The sequence below is a fragment of the Capricornis sumatraensis genome, chromosome 20, assembly GCF_032405125.1.
Source record: "Capricornis sumatraensis isolate serow.1 chromosome 20, serow.2, whole genome shotgun sequence".
Classification (NCBI taxonomy): domain Eukaryota; kingdom Metazoa; phylum Chordata; class Mammalia; order Artiodactyla; family Bovidae; genus Capricornis; species Capricornis sumatraensis.
Window position 1 is genome coordinate 64,915,894 of NC_091088.1, and position 17,839 is coordinate 64,933,732.

Below are 17,839 nucleotides of genomic sequence, written 5' to 3' on the forward strand. Positions count from 1 at the left end.
TCAAGTAATTAAATATACACTGAAGATTAGCGATCATTTCCACAGGTCATGAAGTTTCAACATACTTAACATAATTATACTGCCATAACACAGGAGGTTAATTGTTGGAAAACTTAAGATTTTGAACTGAAAATGAATCATCTCGTGTGATCTGTTGTAAGAACTGTCCCAAAATTTTACTAAAGTCATTACAATTCTAAGGATTCTCCCTGATATGAATCTTGGGGAAAATCTTGAGGAAATACATTTTCTTAAATATATTTCCAAATTCCGTGTATCTGTAGTTCCTGGCCTGCATAAATCACACCCATGGTGTGAATATCTCATGAAAAAACTCATTATTTCTGTAAGCTTGCCCTCTCAGGTTCCATCATTTTGATCTTTGCATTAACACTTTAGTGTGTACATTACTTCTGTGTGGTTTCTCTGAAACCTATATTCTGAAGTCTAGTGCACTCTGAAACCTGCAGAAAGGCCTTCGCCATCTAATTCCAAGACTCCTCTCTACTATGGAGTCTTGTCTAATACTTCAACTCAAGCTGAAACTTTCTTCACCTCCATTGCATTTGTAAAGCATTGCTCCAGAATGTTTCCCAATATTGATGTTTGGGTAAAATTCTTTCCACAGATATTGTATTTGTGTGGTTTATCTACAGGATATATGTTCTTAGATACCTAAAGAGGGAGCAGTAATTGTGACAACTGCCATAAAAGTTGCATTTCTAAGTATAAAGTATTTGCTGAACACAGAGATACAGGGAGCACCTAAAAGCCTTGCCACACATTCTGCACTAGTAAGCTTCTCTGTAGTATGGATGATCTGATGGTTGGTGAGATGTGACCCCGAGTAAAGGTTTTACATACTCATGTCACATGTAAGCTTTCTCTGCAAAATGACTGCTTTACTGAAGCCTGAATTTGGATTGTTGCCTAAAAACCCAACACACTTATTACATTGATACAGTTTTTATCTGTGTGAATATTCTCAAGAAGCCTAAGGTATAAACAAAAAGCCTGGCCACACTGATTATCTTTGGAAGTCCTCTCTAGTACGGGTTACCTGATGTCTTTTTAGGCCTGTATGCCACCTGAAGGATTTGCCACACTCATATTTGTAAGATTTCTTTGCATTATGAATTCTCTGATGATGGGAATCATCAGCCTGTTATTTAAATCCTGGCTGCACATATTTACATGATTTCCTCCACTGGAGGGATTGACTGTATTCTGAATGTATGGAAACTTGCCGGTAGGCATTTTCTCGTGTTTTGTAAAAAACTGAATGCCATCCAAAAGACTTACCTCATGCACTACGTGGGTAAGATTTCAATTCAGAATTAATTACCTGATGATTAGTTAGATCTGAATACAGAATCAAGCCTTTGCCACATCGACCGCATTTGTGCAGTTTCCTCCAGTTTGATTTTTCGGAAGGTCAAAAACTTCCCATACTTTACTTCAGTCACTACATTTGTATGTTTTCACTGCAGTACTGATTCTCAGATGATCCTTGTGACTGCAGGCTTTGTCATATAAATTCCATTTATGTGGCTTTTCTACTGTATGAACTGCCGAATGGTCAGTTAAGGCTGAACATGAACTAGAAGCTTTGCCACATTCATTTCATCTGTACACTTTCTATACAGTATGAATTCTCTGGTGAATTATAAGGCCTGAACTCAGATTAAAGGCTTTGTCACACTCATTACAGTTGCACTAAAATGCTTCTCACAATTGTTCCATTTTTAATAGTTTTCTCCACTATGAATTATCTGATGCTTCCTACGATGGCCCCATACATCCCATTTCTATGCTTTCTCTCCGTTAAGGCTGACAGCACTAAAGTTTGTAACCATTGTTTCAACTGTAAGGTTTCTCTCTAATATGAATTCTCTGATGAACCGCAAGGTTTGTGTTTAGACTACAAGCCTCAACATTGAGATCACATTTATGTTTTCTCTCTGTATTAATTCTCTGATGAACTCCATGTTGTGCACTTCAAGTAAAGGATCAGCTACATGCAACACATTTACATGGTTTCTCACCAGTATGAATTCTGGATAAACTACAAGCTTACCAATATGACTAAAGGTCCTGCCACAGACAACACATTCATATGCTTTCTCTCCAGAATGAATTCTCCGATGAACTGCAAGGTTTGCAGTTTGACTAAAGGCCTTGCCACAAACATCTCTCGAATATGAGTTCTCCAATGAACTGCAAAGTAACAGCTGGAATTGAAGACTTTGCCCCATAGATACATTTCTGTGCTTTCTCTTCTGTATGAACTGCCTGATGGAGAGTTAAGGTTGATTTGAAACTAAAGACCTTGCCATATACATCACATTGATATGCTTTCAATCCAGTATGAATTTTCTGATGAGATGTAAGGCTTCCTTTTACCCTAAAGCCTTGCCACATACATCACATTTTTATGGTTTCTCTTCAGTATGAATTTTCTGATGAGTTCTAAGGCTTCCATTTACACTAAAGGCCTTGCCACATACATCACATTCATATGGTTTCTCTCCAGTATGAAGTCTCCAATGCATTGCAAGTTGTCTGCTTCGAGTATAGCCACGGCCACATACATCACATTTATATGGTTTCTCTCCAGTATGAAGGATCTGATGAACTGTGTGGCTTTCTTTGCGAGTAAAGGCCTGTCCACAGAGATCACACTTATATGGCTTCTCTCCAGTATGAACTCTCTGATGAATTCCAAGGTGTGATTTTTGAGTATAGCCACGACCACACACATCACATTTATATGGTTTCTCTCCAGTATGAAGGATCTGATGAATTCCAAGGTGTGATTTTTGAGTATAGCCACGACCACACACATCACATTTATATGGTTTCTCTCCAGTATGAAGGATCTGATGAACTGTGTAGCTGTCTTTGCGACTAAAGGCCTGTCCACAGAGATCACATTTATATGGCTTCTCTCCAGTATGAACTCTCTGATGAATTCCAAGTTGTGACTTTCGAGTATAGCCACGGCCACATATATCACATTTATATGGTTTCTCTCCAGTATGACTTCTCTGATGAATTGAGAGGTAACACCTGGAAGTGAACATTTTGCCACACAAATTACATTTGGATGCTTTCTCATCTGTTTGCACTGCCTGATGTTTATTTAAGGATGACAGTGCATAAAAAAGTTTGCCACAGCTGTTACATTTGTAAGATTTCACTTCAGTATGAATCCTCCCATGAATTCTAAGTTGTGTCTTTCCAGTAAAGCCACAGCCACATATATCACATTTATAAGGACTGTCTCCAGTATGAATTCTCTGATGAATTACAAGTTGTGACTTTCGAGAATAGCCATGGCCGCACACATCACATTTATATGGCTTCTCTCCAGTATGAAGTCTCCAATGCATTGCAAGTTGTCTGCTTCGAGTATAGCCACGACCACATACATCACATTTATATGGTTTCTCTCCAGTATGAAGGATCTGATGAACTGTGTGGCTTTCTTTGCGAGTAAAGGCCTGTCCACAGAGATCACACTTATATGGCTTCTCTCCAGTATGAACTCTCTGATGAATTCCAAGGTGTGATTTTTGAGTATAGCCACGACCACACACATCACATTTATATGGTTTCTCTCCAGTATGAAGGATCTGATGAACTGTGTAGCTGTCTTTGCGAGTAAAGGCCTGTCCACAGAGATCACACTTATATGGCTTCTCTCCAGTATGAACTCTCTGATGAATTCCAAGGTATGACTTTCGAGTATAGCCACGGCCACATATATCACATTTATATGGCTTCTCTCCAGTATGAACTTTCATATGAATTCCAAGTTGTGACTTTCGAGTATAGCCATGGCCACATATATCACATTTATATGGTTTCTCTCCAGTATGAAGGATCGGATGAAGTGCCTGGCCTTCTTCGCAAGTAAAGGCCTTTGCACACACATCACATTTATATGGTTTCTCTCCAGTATGAGTTCTCCCATGATTTTGAAGTTGTGCATTGTGCTTCAAGCAGTGGCCAAATACATCACATTTATATGGTCTCTCTCCAGTATGACATCTCAGATGTATTTGAAAGGCTGTGTTCTGTTTAAAGTTGTGGCTACATACATCACATTTATACGCTTTCTCTCCAGTACGATTTCTCTGATGAACTGCAAGGCTCATATTATCATTAAATGTCTTACCACATACGTCAGCTTTATATGGTAATCTTCCTGTATGGATTCTTTGATGTCTAGTGAGTTCTGAGTCCTGAAGAATGGTTATGCCACACTCATTACTTTTGTAAGATTTTTTCTTGTGTCCTCCTGGGTCTGGGGCCTGTTCTGAGGGATGCATAACAGCACACTCATTTTTATGAGAATTGCCTTTGCGGACACTACGAGTTCTCTGAATTAGCAAAACTGAGGCGCTACTGTTGATATTCGTCACAACTTGACTACATTCAAAAATTGTCCCTTCAGACGGAAGCATCTGCAATTCATCATGAAAGCTTGATCCGAGCCTTTCAACAGGCTTATCTCCTGCATCATTTCTACTCTGATGATCTCTTCCATCAGTGAGATTTTTGTTATGAGATATAGATATTCCATTGTCTCTTCTTTCATTATCTGTCCACAGACTCTCCCAACCATCCACATTTTCCTGTATCTTCCTGAGGAAAAAATCTTTAATTTCAGAAGTTTCAGCTCTCCCAAATATCACTCTTTGAAAAATTTCTCCTTTTCCACTGTTTCCTTTTGCTTGTAATTTCATGGTCATATCTATACGAGACACATCTACAAGATATAAAGAACCATAGGTATCCTATTAATTACAATTCATAAAAAATTTTTTCCTGTTGAACACATGATATTACACCAAAAGTCATACCCATCCTGAACAGTATTATGAATCTCCCCAATGATGAACTTAAAAACATAAGGAACACTATTGGAAAACAACTCTTTAAAAAAGAAAAGAGCAATCACACAGAATTCAAAATTTTAGGGTACCCAAGTTTGAAAGACAATCAGCAAAACATTCACTGTATGCAAACCCATGTCAATTCTCAACGAAAAAGATATTTTCCCACCATGATCTCAAAGCTCATTCTACTTGGTAATAAACACACTTCTGTCTCATAATTGAGGATAAAAAAATAGCAAAAATTCCATGGATGGGGAGATTGGCAGTCCATGACACCACAAAGTGTCAGACATGACTGAGTGACTAAGCAAAAAAGAATCAAAATAATCCAAAGGAAGCATTCTAATGAATACTCTAAAACATCAACAGCAGTTGACAACTGTTCAACAAATACTGCATAGTGAAAATAAAGAATTTGTTAAAACAGCCCCCCTCCCCATCAGTGCTTATGAGATCTTACTTCTCTAACCATGGATTAAACCCAGGATCACTGAAGTGAAAGAGCTGAATCCTATCCACTGGACTGTCAGAGAATTCCCTAAAATAAATTTTACAAAAAAGATAGAACACTTTTCTAAATACCTCTTATAAATCTATAAGTAAACAGACATACAGGCATTTTATAACAAGTGGTTCATGTGAGTTATACTTTGTAAAACATAAAGACTGTCATCTTTAAATGACAAAGAATTAATAAATGAAATCTTTACTTAAATAGCAGCCACTCAGTATAGCAATTGCCTATCTATACAGTATCCTTCACTTACTGAGTTCATCGGCTCTAAGACACATGTAAAGGAACAAGCTTTGGGGCGTTCCTTACAGCTGAGAGGTAAAGAATCCACTATAGAAGAGGAATTTTATTTGAAAACCTACTAATTAGAGTCAGAGACAAACTCTTCAGAATGAACTGTAAACTAACAATATACAGGATGTAATGCAGACAGAGACATGTCACAATAACCATGACATGAAGTAAATATGCATCTTAAGCAAAAGTAGCAAAGACTAATAGAGTTTTGCCAAGAAAATGCACTGGTCATAGCAAACACCCTCTTCCAACAACACAAGAGAAGACTCTACACATGGACATCACCAGATGGTCAACACTGAAATCAGATTGATTATATTCTTTGCAGCCAAAGATGGAGAAGCTCTATACAGTCAACAAAAACAAGACCAGGAGCTGACTGTGGCTTAGATCATGAACTCCTTATTACCAAATTCAAACTCAAATTGAAGAAAGCAGGGAAAACCGCTAGACCATTCAGGTATGACCTAAATCAAATCCCTTATGATTATACAGTGGAAGTGAGAAATAGATTTAAGGGCCTAGATCTGATAGATAGAGTGCCTGATGAACTATGGAATGAAGTTCGTGACACTGTACAGGAGACAGGGACCAAGACCATCCCCATGGAAAAAAAATGCAAAAAACCAAAATGGCTGTCTGGGGAAGCCTTACAAATAGCTGTGAAAAGAAGTGAAAAGCCAAGGAGAAAAGCAAAGATATAAGCATCTGAATGCAGAGTTCCAAAGAATACCAAGAAGAGATAAGAAAGCCTTCTTCAGTGATCAATGCAAAGAAATAGAGGAAAACAACAGAATGGGAAAGACTAGAGATCTCTTCAAGAACATTACAGACACCAAGGGAACATTTCCTGCAAAGATGGGCTTGATAAAGGACAGAAATGGTATGGACCTAACAGAAGCAGAAGATATTAAGAAGAGGCAGCAAGAATACACAGAAGAACTGTATAAAAAAGATCTTCACGACCCGGATAATCACGATAGTGTGACCACTCATCTAGAGCCAGACACTGGAATGTGAAGTCAAGTGGGCCTTAGAAAGCATCACTATGAACAAAGCTAGTGGAGGTGATGGAATTCCAGTAGAACTATTTCAAATCCTGAAAGATGATGCTGTGAAAGTGCTGCACTCAATATGCCAACAAATTTGGAAAACTCAGCAGTGGCCACAGGACTGGAAAAGGTCAGTTTTCATTCCAATCCCAAAGAAAGGCAATGCCAAAGAATGCTCAAACTACCACACAATGGCACTCATCTCACATGCTAGTAAAGTAATGCTCAAAATTCTCCAAGCCAGGCTTCAGCAATACATGAACCATGAAATTCCTGATGTTCAAGCTGGTTTTAGAAAAGGCAGAGGAACCAGAAATCAAATTGCCAACATGCGCTGGATCATGGAAAAAGCAAGAGTTCCAGAAAAACATGTATTTCCACTTTATTGATTATGCCAAAGCCTTTGACTGTGTGGATCACAATAAACTGTGGAAAATTCTGAAAGAGATGGGAATACCAGACTACCTGACCTGCCTCTTGAGAAACCTGTATGCAGGTCAGGAAGCAACAGTTAGAACTGGACATGGAACAACAGACTGGTTCCAAAGAGGAAAAGGAGTACGTTAAGGCTGTATATCGTCACCCTGCTTATTTAACATCTATGCAGAGTACATCATGAGAAACGCTGGACTGGAAGAAACACAAGCTGGAATCAAGATTGCCGGGAAAAATATCAATAACCTCAGATATGCAGATGACACCACCCTTATGGCAGAAAGTGAAGAGGAACTAAAAAGCCTCTTGATGAAAGTGAAAGAGGAGAGTGAAAAAGTTGGCTTATAGCTCAACATTCAGAAAACGAAGATCATGGCATCCGGTCCCATCACTTCATGGGAAATAGATGGGGAAACAGTGTCAGACTTTATTTTTTGGGGCTCCACAATCACTGCAGATGGTGACTGCAGCCACGACATTAAAAGACGCTTACTCCTTGGAAGAAAAGTTATGACCAACTTAGATAGCATATTCAAAAGCAAAGACATTACTTGGCCGACTAAGGTCCATCTAGTCAAGGCTATGGTTTTTCCAGTGGTCATGTATGGATGTGAGAGTTGGACTGTGAAGAAGGGTGAGCGCCAAAGAATTGATGCTTTTGAACTGTAGTGTTGGAGAAGACTCTTGAGAGTCCCTTGGACTGCAAGGAGATCCAACCAGTCCATTCTGAAGGAAATCAGCCCTGGGATTTCTTTGGAAGGAAGGATGCTAAAGCTGAAACTCAAGTACTTTGGCCACCTCATGTAGAGTTGACTCACTGGAAAAGACTTTCATACTGAGAGGAATTGGGGGCAGGAGAAAAAGGGGACGATGGAGGATGAGATGGCTGGATGGCATCACTGACTCGATGGATGCAAGTCTGGGTGAACTCCGGGAGAAGGTGATGGACAGGGAGGCCTGGCGTGCTGTGATTCATGGGGTCACAAAGAGTGGGACCCGACTGAGCGACTGAACTGAACTGAACCTTTGAGGCAAATTTCCTGATGGTCTAGTGGATACCATTACATGATTACATTGTAGGGGGTACAGATTCCATCTCTGAGTCGAGAACTAAGATCCCGCCTCCCACATTACCGGGGACCAGCCCTGGTTGGATCCAGGGTATCCTAAGCATGGAAGGCATTGGTGATGAGAGATTTATTTATTTAGAGATATAGAAGGAAATAAGGATTTTTTAGAGATATATAGAGAGATAAGAAAGAATGTTGCAGTTAAGAAAATAGAGGAGAGAAAGAGGCTGATATTCTTTGGTTTACACAGAAAGCCAATAAAGTCCCAAGACAAGGGACTTACACCATTCACGTAGGCCACAGGTGCCCGCCTGAATAGTGGAGGGCGCTCCACCTTGGGCTCCCTCTCGCGTGGGTCTTAGAAGCCCAGGCAGAGAAGTGAACACAGCGCGCCCCTGCGCTCCAAGCGATCAGCCTGAAAAAGAGATTAAGAGAGAGAAAGAAAGAAAAAGAGAATTGACACGGGGGAGCCAAGCAATGATGAGGTGAGACCCAAAATTTTATTTTTCCAGGGGGCTTATATACCTTGAGCTGTACATAGAGAATAATGGAAAATACAAAGTCATGCAGGGTCAGCAGCCCTGACCCTTACTGAGATCAGGCTTTCTCTCTGCATACCTATCTGTATACACAGGTCTTAGGTGATTTACCTCATCTTCTGGCCAGGAGGCCTATTAGCATTTTATGGCCCTTTTCTGATAAGGGTCGGTCAACCAGAAAACTTATTTGCCCTAAAAGTGTTGTTCTTTCCAAAGTCTGGTGCCACTCTCAGAAAGCACTAAATAAAGTTACATTCTTACATAGCAAGGATACAATGATTTATAACAAAGAAAGAGGAGTACAATGATTTATAACAAAGAGAAAATTCATTAACTCAAAAGTCTACTGCTAACATCAAAACTACTATATTCCTTTTTCTACATCCCAATTACATTGATTAATATCTTTCCAGATGCCTAAAAGATAAAGGATATGGAGGCCTGGCAGCAATCATTAACTCAACAATGAAACCCTTCACCAATATAATTTTTTGCTCTTTAAAAGGCTCTATATCTTTAAGATGTTTTAAGCTTCCCATGCCTCTCGCGGTTGGGAGGCTGTAAACAATCATAAGTTGTAAAAGTCCAGGTAAACCTGTCAGGCAAGTTAGAGAGCCATCAGATGGGTTTGAGCTGAGACATTCCTTTCATATGCAGGAGACTATTAACTGGAGCTCTAAGTTAACTTTTTCTAGAAAAGGTGGGCATGGATAGCCCCCTGTTAATGTCAGAGGAGCTGGTGAAAGTCATGAAATAATAAGACAGACAGATTCTGGTTTTGGGGTTGTCCCTCGAGACCTGACTTGCCTTGCCCGCCAGGTCTCTCCGCGTGACTGGGATCTCCTGTGCTGGTTCCCGGCACCACATGGTTCAGGAAAACAAAAAAAAGTTAACTTCTGACCTTTTCAATAAAACAGTCAAAATTCTACGACACATAAAAGCATGAATTACCTCAATTTTTCAAATAAAGGTAGTAGATTCCCAGGGTTCATGAACATAACTCCATGGCACATGAAAGTAAAGAGCAAAGCAGGAGTGAAACCCAGACCTACAGATTCATACATGTTCCTAACCACCAGGGCCCACTTGGGCAGAACAGATTACAAAAGGTTACAACAAACTTCAGGACTTTAAAAAGATAAGGTCAAGTGAGACACAAGAACTGATCTGGGTAACTAATGGCCTTACTCAGCCATCTCACCTATAAATGGTTTCCCAAGTACCACCCCTCTACATATCAATAGAAGTCGTGTCTGAAAATGTGGTTCAGTGGATGAGCATGGGTCATTTTTACAGTATGAGCATGGACGGAAGGAACCTGGAGCCTGATTCATATATGCAAGACGGGATCGAAGAGAAGATCTCAGAGTCCACTGTCCTTACAGGCTTCCTGAGTTACAATCACAGAAGATCCAAACCACATTCCTGTTACACACATTCCTGAAGGTTGTGGTAAAACCAGTAACAACAGGAATAGCTGAGGGTTCTGAACAGGAAGACAGGTTGAAGGCAGCTCTGTGTAGGATCTGAGACACCAAATGCAATCAAAGATTGGCCATTCTCTTTCCTTCTTCCAGTGAGGTCTCCCAAGTGCAGCAAATAGGAAGAGAACCAGGCTGGCTCCAGGGATTGCAGCTCTGGAAGTGTTACCATTGCTCTACATGGACCAAAGAGTGGACATCCCATGGAATCCAGCACAGAAGGGGGACAAAGAGGAATTAGATCCCTTTGAAACACCTCATCACATGCTCCCCAAAATCAAGCAACAACACTGACAGAAGTCAAATGACACACTGCTACAGATCATAGAAAGACCTACCCTTTGGGACCTCTTTTCTTGGGGCCCACTTTCCATAAACCTCTCTCCTTATATTAAAAATCACTTTTTTCATTTGTAAACAGCCACCTGTAAGTCAGACTGAATTTCTTTTTCCCTAATAAAATGTCATTTTTACGTAGGAGACAGATGGGCTCCAGATTGGAAATCTACAATCAGTCACTCTTCTCTCTGCATTCCCTGAGATAAGAGATAGATGGGCTCCAGTTGAGGAATCTATAGCCAAAAAATACAAGGTAAATAACCAGTCTTTGTCTCTTACCTCAAGGGAATAATCTCGGCAAGGACAAAGGAAAAAACCCTGTCTATTAACGGAGACACTACACATGTGCAGAAAGGTTGCTTGAGGTCAGTCAGAGCATAATTCAGGCCATAAAGAGTCTTGCTTCTCCCAGAAGACTTCACTTCGAGATACAGCTTGGTTAGGGTGTGCGTTCACACACCAGGGGAGGGCCCTGAGACAAATTAACCAGAGGGGACAAAGGAAGGTGACTGGCCAGAGGGGACACGAACACCTGGAAAACTGTACCTTTAAAAAGAATTGACACTTACCAAAGGTGGGGCTCTCTCTCTGAGCTAGCCCCATACGCCTTTCTGCATGTACTTTTCCATTCAATAAACATTTTCCTTTACTCTTTACCTTGTGCCTCTTCATCTGAATTCTTTCTTGACTAGGCAGGCAAGACTAGGGACCTTAGTCCTAATTATTGGCTGCTGTGGTCCAATGGTCAGGACTCTTGGTCTGGGAAACAAAGACCTTGCTTCCAGCTTCCACTCACTTCCACTCATTGCTATGAGCATCCAACTCAATTTCATTTCTCACACCTCTTTCACTGAAAACACACTCTACTTTCCTTAAGCAACCATGAACTGTGCTTATATTGCATTTTCTGTATTAGTGAACATAAATACTACTGATAACTTCTAAAAATATTTGCTTTCTTATAGAGAGCATCTCAGGGTAGCACCAAACATATTCATCAATAGTCCTAAATCTCTCTATGTAATACAACAGAAGTATTACACAATGTGGATGACTCAAGAGAAGTCTTAACTAGATGAGCAAACATTAATACTAGGTATTTAATATTGAATATTTCCCATTTCACATGAACCTGAAATTCATTTAGATTAATTTCCCTTCTAATTGATTTGTATGCACTTACTGTTTTTTAAGAAAAATTCATTTATTATTTTTGGCTTCACTGGGTCATCATGACTGCTCTGGCTTTCTCTCGTTGTGTCAAGCGGGAACTACTCTCTAGTTGTGGTGAATGAGCTTCTCATTGTAGCTACTTCTCTTGTGGACCACGAGCTCTAGAGCACGTGAGCTTCAGTAGTGGTGATGTATGGACTTAGCTGCTCTGTGGTATGTGGAGTCTCCCTGGACCAGGGATCAAACCTGCCTTTTGCACTGGCAGGTAGATTCTTTACCATTGAGACACCAGCAAAGCCCAAGTGCTTCCTTTCTTTTAAAGCCAATTGAGTAAGAGCTCATTTACAAATAAATCTCAGCAATATTATTCAAAATCAAAGTCACATTCTGAGACATGCATAAATCCAGACAGATTTAAAATGTCTCTCTGACTCTACTGGAGTTGGTATCCTCCTCCAGGGGATCTTCAGAAGCCAGCAATGGAACCCACATCTCCTGTGTCTCCCACACTGGCAGGCAGCTTCTTTACCACTAGAGTCATCTGGGATCCCTGGTAAATGTTAACTTCAAGCCTTTCTGCAGGCAGGGATTTTAAGAAGCTAGCTGTTTTTATTCCATATGCAAAAAGAAATAGTTTTGCACTTTCAAAAAAATAAAGGAAAAATCATTTTAACCAGTTTTCTCCAGAGTCTAAAGAATATCACAGCAATCCTTGTGTCAAAAAACTTACCTTCCCTTTCAATAGTCACAGTTTTATATCTAAAATACAGAGCAAACAGTGCTCAAATTGACTGTGATTAACCAGGGCAGATGGATGATGAAAATTATACATTGTCCATCTGGGGAAATGGGCGTCTTCACTTGATCAGAAGAATCTGAAGGGGAAACGAAATTTGCTAGAGTGGGGGCAGGAGTGGGGGAAGTTGGGCTCCCCTTCCCCACTGAGAGACAGGGGAAGTTAGAAGGGGACTAGCTGATGGAGAGGGAGACAGAGGGATGGGAGGGGTGAAAGGCCACAACAGGACAAAGATAATGAAGACAGAAAGACAGTGGGGGACACTGTTAAGAGACGTGGGCCAGCGCAGGAGAGAGCCCACTTAAAAAGTGAGAATTTGATCAGCTAATATATAATTTGACATTGTAATATGGACAACCATTGTCACTAATTGCATAATTCTGTTTCCAGTTGTAACTTCCCTTCAGACAATTTTAAGATCGCTTTATGTACCTCCTGTACTTCCCTGGTGGCTCAGCTGGTAAAGAATCCTCCAGCAATGAAAGGGAGACCTGGGTTCAATCCCTGGGTTGGGAAGATCCCCTGAAGAAGGGAAAGGCTACTCACTGCAGAATTCTGGCTTGGAGAATTCCATGGGCTCTATAGTCCATGGGGTCGCAAAGATTCCGACATGACTGAGCGAGTTTCCCTTTGATTTTATGTACCTTACGGTAGGAGATAGAAGGATCCAGCCTCTCACCCAGCAGGGCAAGAGTCTTTCTCAACAGGTGAGAGTCACAAATATTCAGTAACTTCTAAGGGTACAGCCCTCTTTAATTTAAGCTTCCAATTCTCACACCATCCAGGGAAGACATCCCATGTATCAGCTAACTAGTAGTAATGCAAATCTTCCTATTAGGGAATAAAAACTTCATCAACCTTAACCTCATTCTTCTTACAGAGTGGTATTTTTCTCACAAATACTGCTCACAGGGCCAATTAAAGTTTTCCCAAACGTTGTCACTTTTATCTCAAGTTCAAAGATTTGTTAACAAAATAAGCCACTTGTTCTGTAGAAGTAAATAATACAAATACTTATTATAGAATTATTGAGCTGACTTTCAATATGCTAACAATAAAAGAAAAGTAGAAACAGCAGAAGATACATCACCAAATTGGGTTCTGACCAACATCCAGACTCAAACAGCACGGGGAACTCCTGGGCCACAGCCCATCGGGAGACCCAGTGGGGAAAAAGTCCCAGGCAGCATGTTATGGTCATGGGTGAGACTTCAAAGATTGCAGTTTGGGGTTCCCCCTTATAATCCCAGAACGCTAATTGATATCATCAGCAATCTGTGAGCAAACAGCAGCTCTGGTTGCATGTTAATATTATTCTTTGTCTTACAAAACTTATAATGTTGCTAAGCCTGCAGCTAAGTAGGCCAGGGTCCCTCCAAGGGCTCAAAAACCTCAAGATTTGTCCCCTATCTTATCTCTGGTACTGCAAGCCTCGCACTCACAATAGGCAGTCAGGGCACTCACAGTCAGGGCAGTGTCCAGTCAGACTAGAAGCAAGCTCAGAGGTCTCCTTTAGAAAGGACCTAGACCCTGTGCCTTCTGCATTGCCAGGTGTAGAATCCCACCTGTTTTGTCAGCCAAGAAGTGATGGACATTACAGACGGACAGAAAAATATTCACAAATTAATTTACTATCTGCGTCCTTCTGAAAGCACAGGAAACAGTATAATATGCAGATACCTGGGTTTCCCCGGGGCTCAAAGGTAAAGTATCCACCTGCCACAAAGGAGACACGGCTTCGACCCCTGTGGGTGAAGAGCCCCCTGGACGAGGGCATGGGAACCTACTCCAGTACTCTTGCCAGGAGAATCCCATGGATAGAGGAGCCTGGTGGGCTACAGTCCACTGGGTTGCAGAGTCATGCACAACTGTACCAACTGAGCACACAGGCATCCATGTATCTAGTTCCTTTCCAAGAACTACTGAACCAAAAACACAGGAGTAGAAAACAGGGAATTGGATTTTTTAAACTTTGAAATCAGCTTTATAAATACTGAAGCTGTGTAGAAACTTGTGTATCACATGGTGGGCAGATCACCTGAAGAAAGCACGAGGCTATGAACTCAGTCAAGCAAAACAAGGGCTCCCAAGAGACACAGAGGGAAAATGCAGAGATACCCCAAACCAGAATCCAACTTCACAGGGAAGTGATCCTCACCCACAGACAGCAGGTTCTTGTAGGTCTCCACCATCACGTCCCGGTACAAGGCCCTCTGAGCAGGGTCAAGGCATTCCCATTCCTCTGGAGTGAACTTGATGTCCACATCCTCAATGGTCAACTGTGTCTGAAACGAAAGCACAGTTCACTAACAGGCTCTCGGGAGGATTCTTATTTTCATACAAACTGAGAAGAGGTTAGAGGGGTAACGATCAATTCAGGTAATTTTCCTGTTGTTTCATAAGACTATGACATCTTCCAATCAACATGAATTTGTCACTTGTATGGACAATACATGTAGAATATACAAATAAATTCAATCAGTGAGTTTTCTATGCAGAAGTGTTACACTATACACACTGAGGGACATTCATTATCTAGATGAGTTACAAGACTGGTGTCTTCAGAGACGACAAAGTCCCAGCGGCTTTAAAGAACACACATTGTTTTGATTATAACATCATCTCACTGATGACAGGTGTCTCAACACTTCCTACACACTAAGCATTACTCTAAAGACTTTACACAGATGAACTTATCATCAACATAACAGCACATCAGAGAAAGATCTGGGTCCATCTGACTGCAGAGAAAACTGTCATTCTATGAATTCATGCACATCAAACAATTAAGAAATGAGGCAACAGCACCTGAGGTCAGGTAGTTGGGACTGACAACTTAAGTACCAGAGCAGCAAAGTGCATGACAGAGATCCCAGAGAATACCTGAAACAAGCTCAAGAAAGCTGAAGTGCAATGGAGATGTAGAATCCCAGATCTTTTGTCAGCCACGGAAAGACAGACATGATACATGGGCAGAAAAATATTCACAAATTAATTTACTATCTTCCTCCTTCTGAATGCACAGGGAACACTATAATATGCAGTATCATATGTAGGTATCTGGGTTGCCCTGAGGCTCAGCGGTAAAGAATCCGCCTGCAATGCAGGGGACATGGTGTTGATATCTCCGGGAGGAAGATCCCCCTGGAGGAGGGCATGGCAACCCACTCCCACATTCTTGCCTGGAGAGTTCCAGGGACAGAGGAGCCTGAAGGGTTATGGCCCATTGGGTCACAAAGAGTCGGACACGACTATAGGATAAATGGTCACTGTACAGGGTCACTCGCTCTTCCCACCAACCACACAATGTCAATACTCTTACTACTGTTTCCATCATTCACGTGATGAGGTAGAAAAAAAATGGCATGGAAAACACTTAAGACACAATTTCAACTGTTACAAAGCACAAAACATGTTTATGAGATGAAGTTCTGTAATAAAACCATGGAATTACAGATCCATGCACTCACACATGCAAATGTAAACACACAACTGGTTAAAACAAGGAAGACCTGTCTATTTTTTCTTTCCATCCAAATTTACTGAGTGTCAACATGGGCCCCAAACTGGGAAGACAGCAGTGAACATAATGGAGCTTACAGTCTAGCAGCCAGCCACCCAATTACATCCGTAATTTTAAAGATACTATTGCAACCTGTGCTCTGAAACAGGCCTAGTGCTAAGAGAAGATTTATCGGAAAGTCTTGACATACATCAAGAAATCACACAAGGTCTCCATGAGGAAGAAACACTTAGGATTGGCAAGGTGGGAAATGGAAGAGTGTTGCAAGCAGAGAGAACAGCCTGAGTGCTGGCTCTGAGGCAGGAAGGTATTTAGTGAACAGAAAGTCAGCCAATCTAACTGGGACACAGGGAACGAAGAGGGGTAATGCCAGGTAGAGGCTGCTTTCTACAAGGTCTTTGGATTTAGGGCTTTATTCCAAAAGTAACTGGAAGTCACCAAAGAATCTGCAGGAGGTAAATCAGAGATTTAGATTTGTTTTTCAGAGCTCACTCTGCTGTGTGTGGAGGTTGCTGCTCCTTAGTTGCTTAGTTGTGTCAGATCTTTGCGACCTCATGGTAGCCCGCCATGCTCCTCTGTTCGTGGGATTTTCAGGCAAGAATACTGGAGTGGGTGGCCATTTTCCTACTCTAAGGCGACGCCTTTTGACACCTTTTGGGATGATACTCGCATTTTCTTTTATGCACCGGTATTTCTGCATCTTTGGGACATTAAAAATGCATCAATTTGTATTACCGTAGTTTGTCTTCATTCTATGTCTTTTTTAAGTTATTTACTTTGGTTTTGCTGAGTCTTTGCTGAGCTGCTGTGGGCAGGCTTTCTGAATTTGCAGCTGCAGTGTACGGGCTTCTCATTACAGTGGTTTCTCTTGTTCTGGAGCACAGACTCTAGAGTGTGTGGATTTCAGTAGTTATGGCTCCCGGGCTCCAGAACTCACGCTCAGTAGTTGTGGTGCCTGGGCGTCATTGCTCTGAGGCATCTTCCTGGACCTGGGATGGGACCCGTGCACCATACATTGGCAGGCACATTCTTATCCACACTGTACTACCAGGGGAGTCCTCAACATTATCTTCAGTTCAGTTCAGTTCAGTCGCTCAGTATACTAGTTTAAAAAAATGAAAATACAAGCAGAAAGTAATATGCAGAAGATTTATTCTAATCTGTATATAATAGCTGTATTTAAAAATATGAGGGCTTTTCTGGAGGCTCAGTGGTAAAGAATCCACTGGGCAGTGCAAGAGACACAGGTTTGATCCCTGGTTGGTAAGATTTCGCATGCCAAGGGGCATCTAAGCCTGTGAGCCTCAATTTCCGAGCCAGAGCTCTAGAGGCCAGCAGGTGAAACTACTGAAGCCAGCATGTTCTAGAGCCTGGGCTGCAAGAAAAGAGAAGCCACCGTAATGAGGAGCCCACATACTACAACTAGAAAGTGGTCATCACTCACCAGAACTAGATAAAGCCAGTGAAGCAAAGAAGAGCCAATACAGCAGAGAAGTATATTTAAATATAGTAATATTGTCTTATTCTTAATGTTAGATATGTAGTTATTAACAAAATCCAAGGTTTATCTTTTCATTCCATGACCAAATATTGCATCAAGGTTAGGAAAGTTGGGGGAATTCCCTATCAGTCCAGGGTTTAAGATTGCAGTTACACCACAGGGTTTCAGGTTCAAGTCCTCCTCAAGGAACTAAGACCCTGCAAGCTGCATCATAC

At 41.2% G+C, this 17,839-nt stretch overlaps 1 protein-coding gene across 1 annotated transcript; it reads right to left on the reverse strand.

Moving 5' to 3' along the window:
* Positions 1–2,432: 2,432 nt before the first annotated feature.
* LOC138096912 (zinc finger protein 665-like) lies at positions 2,433–16,823 on the reverse strand. The gene is made up of 3 exons (XM_068993150.1): positions 16,752–16,823; positions 14,759–14,885; positions 2,433–4,774 (listed from the first exon to the last, which is right to left on the reverse strand). Exons 1-3 carry the CDS (start codon positions 16,821–16,823, stop codon positions 2,433–2,435), a joined length of 2,541 nt encoding a protein of 846 aa, XP_068849251.1.
* Positions 16,824–17,839: the final 1,016 nt, after the last annotated feature.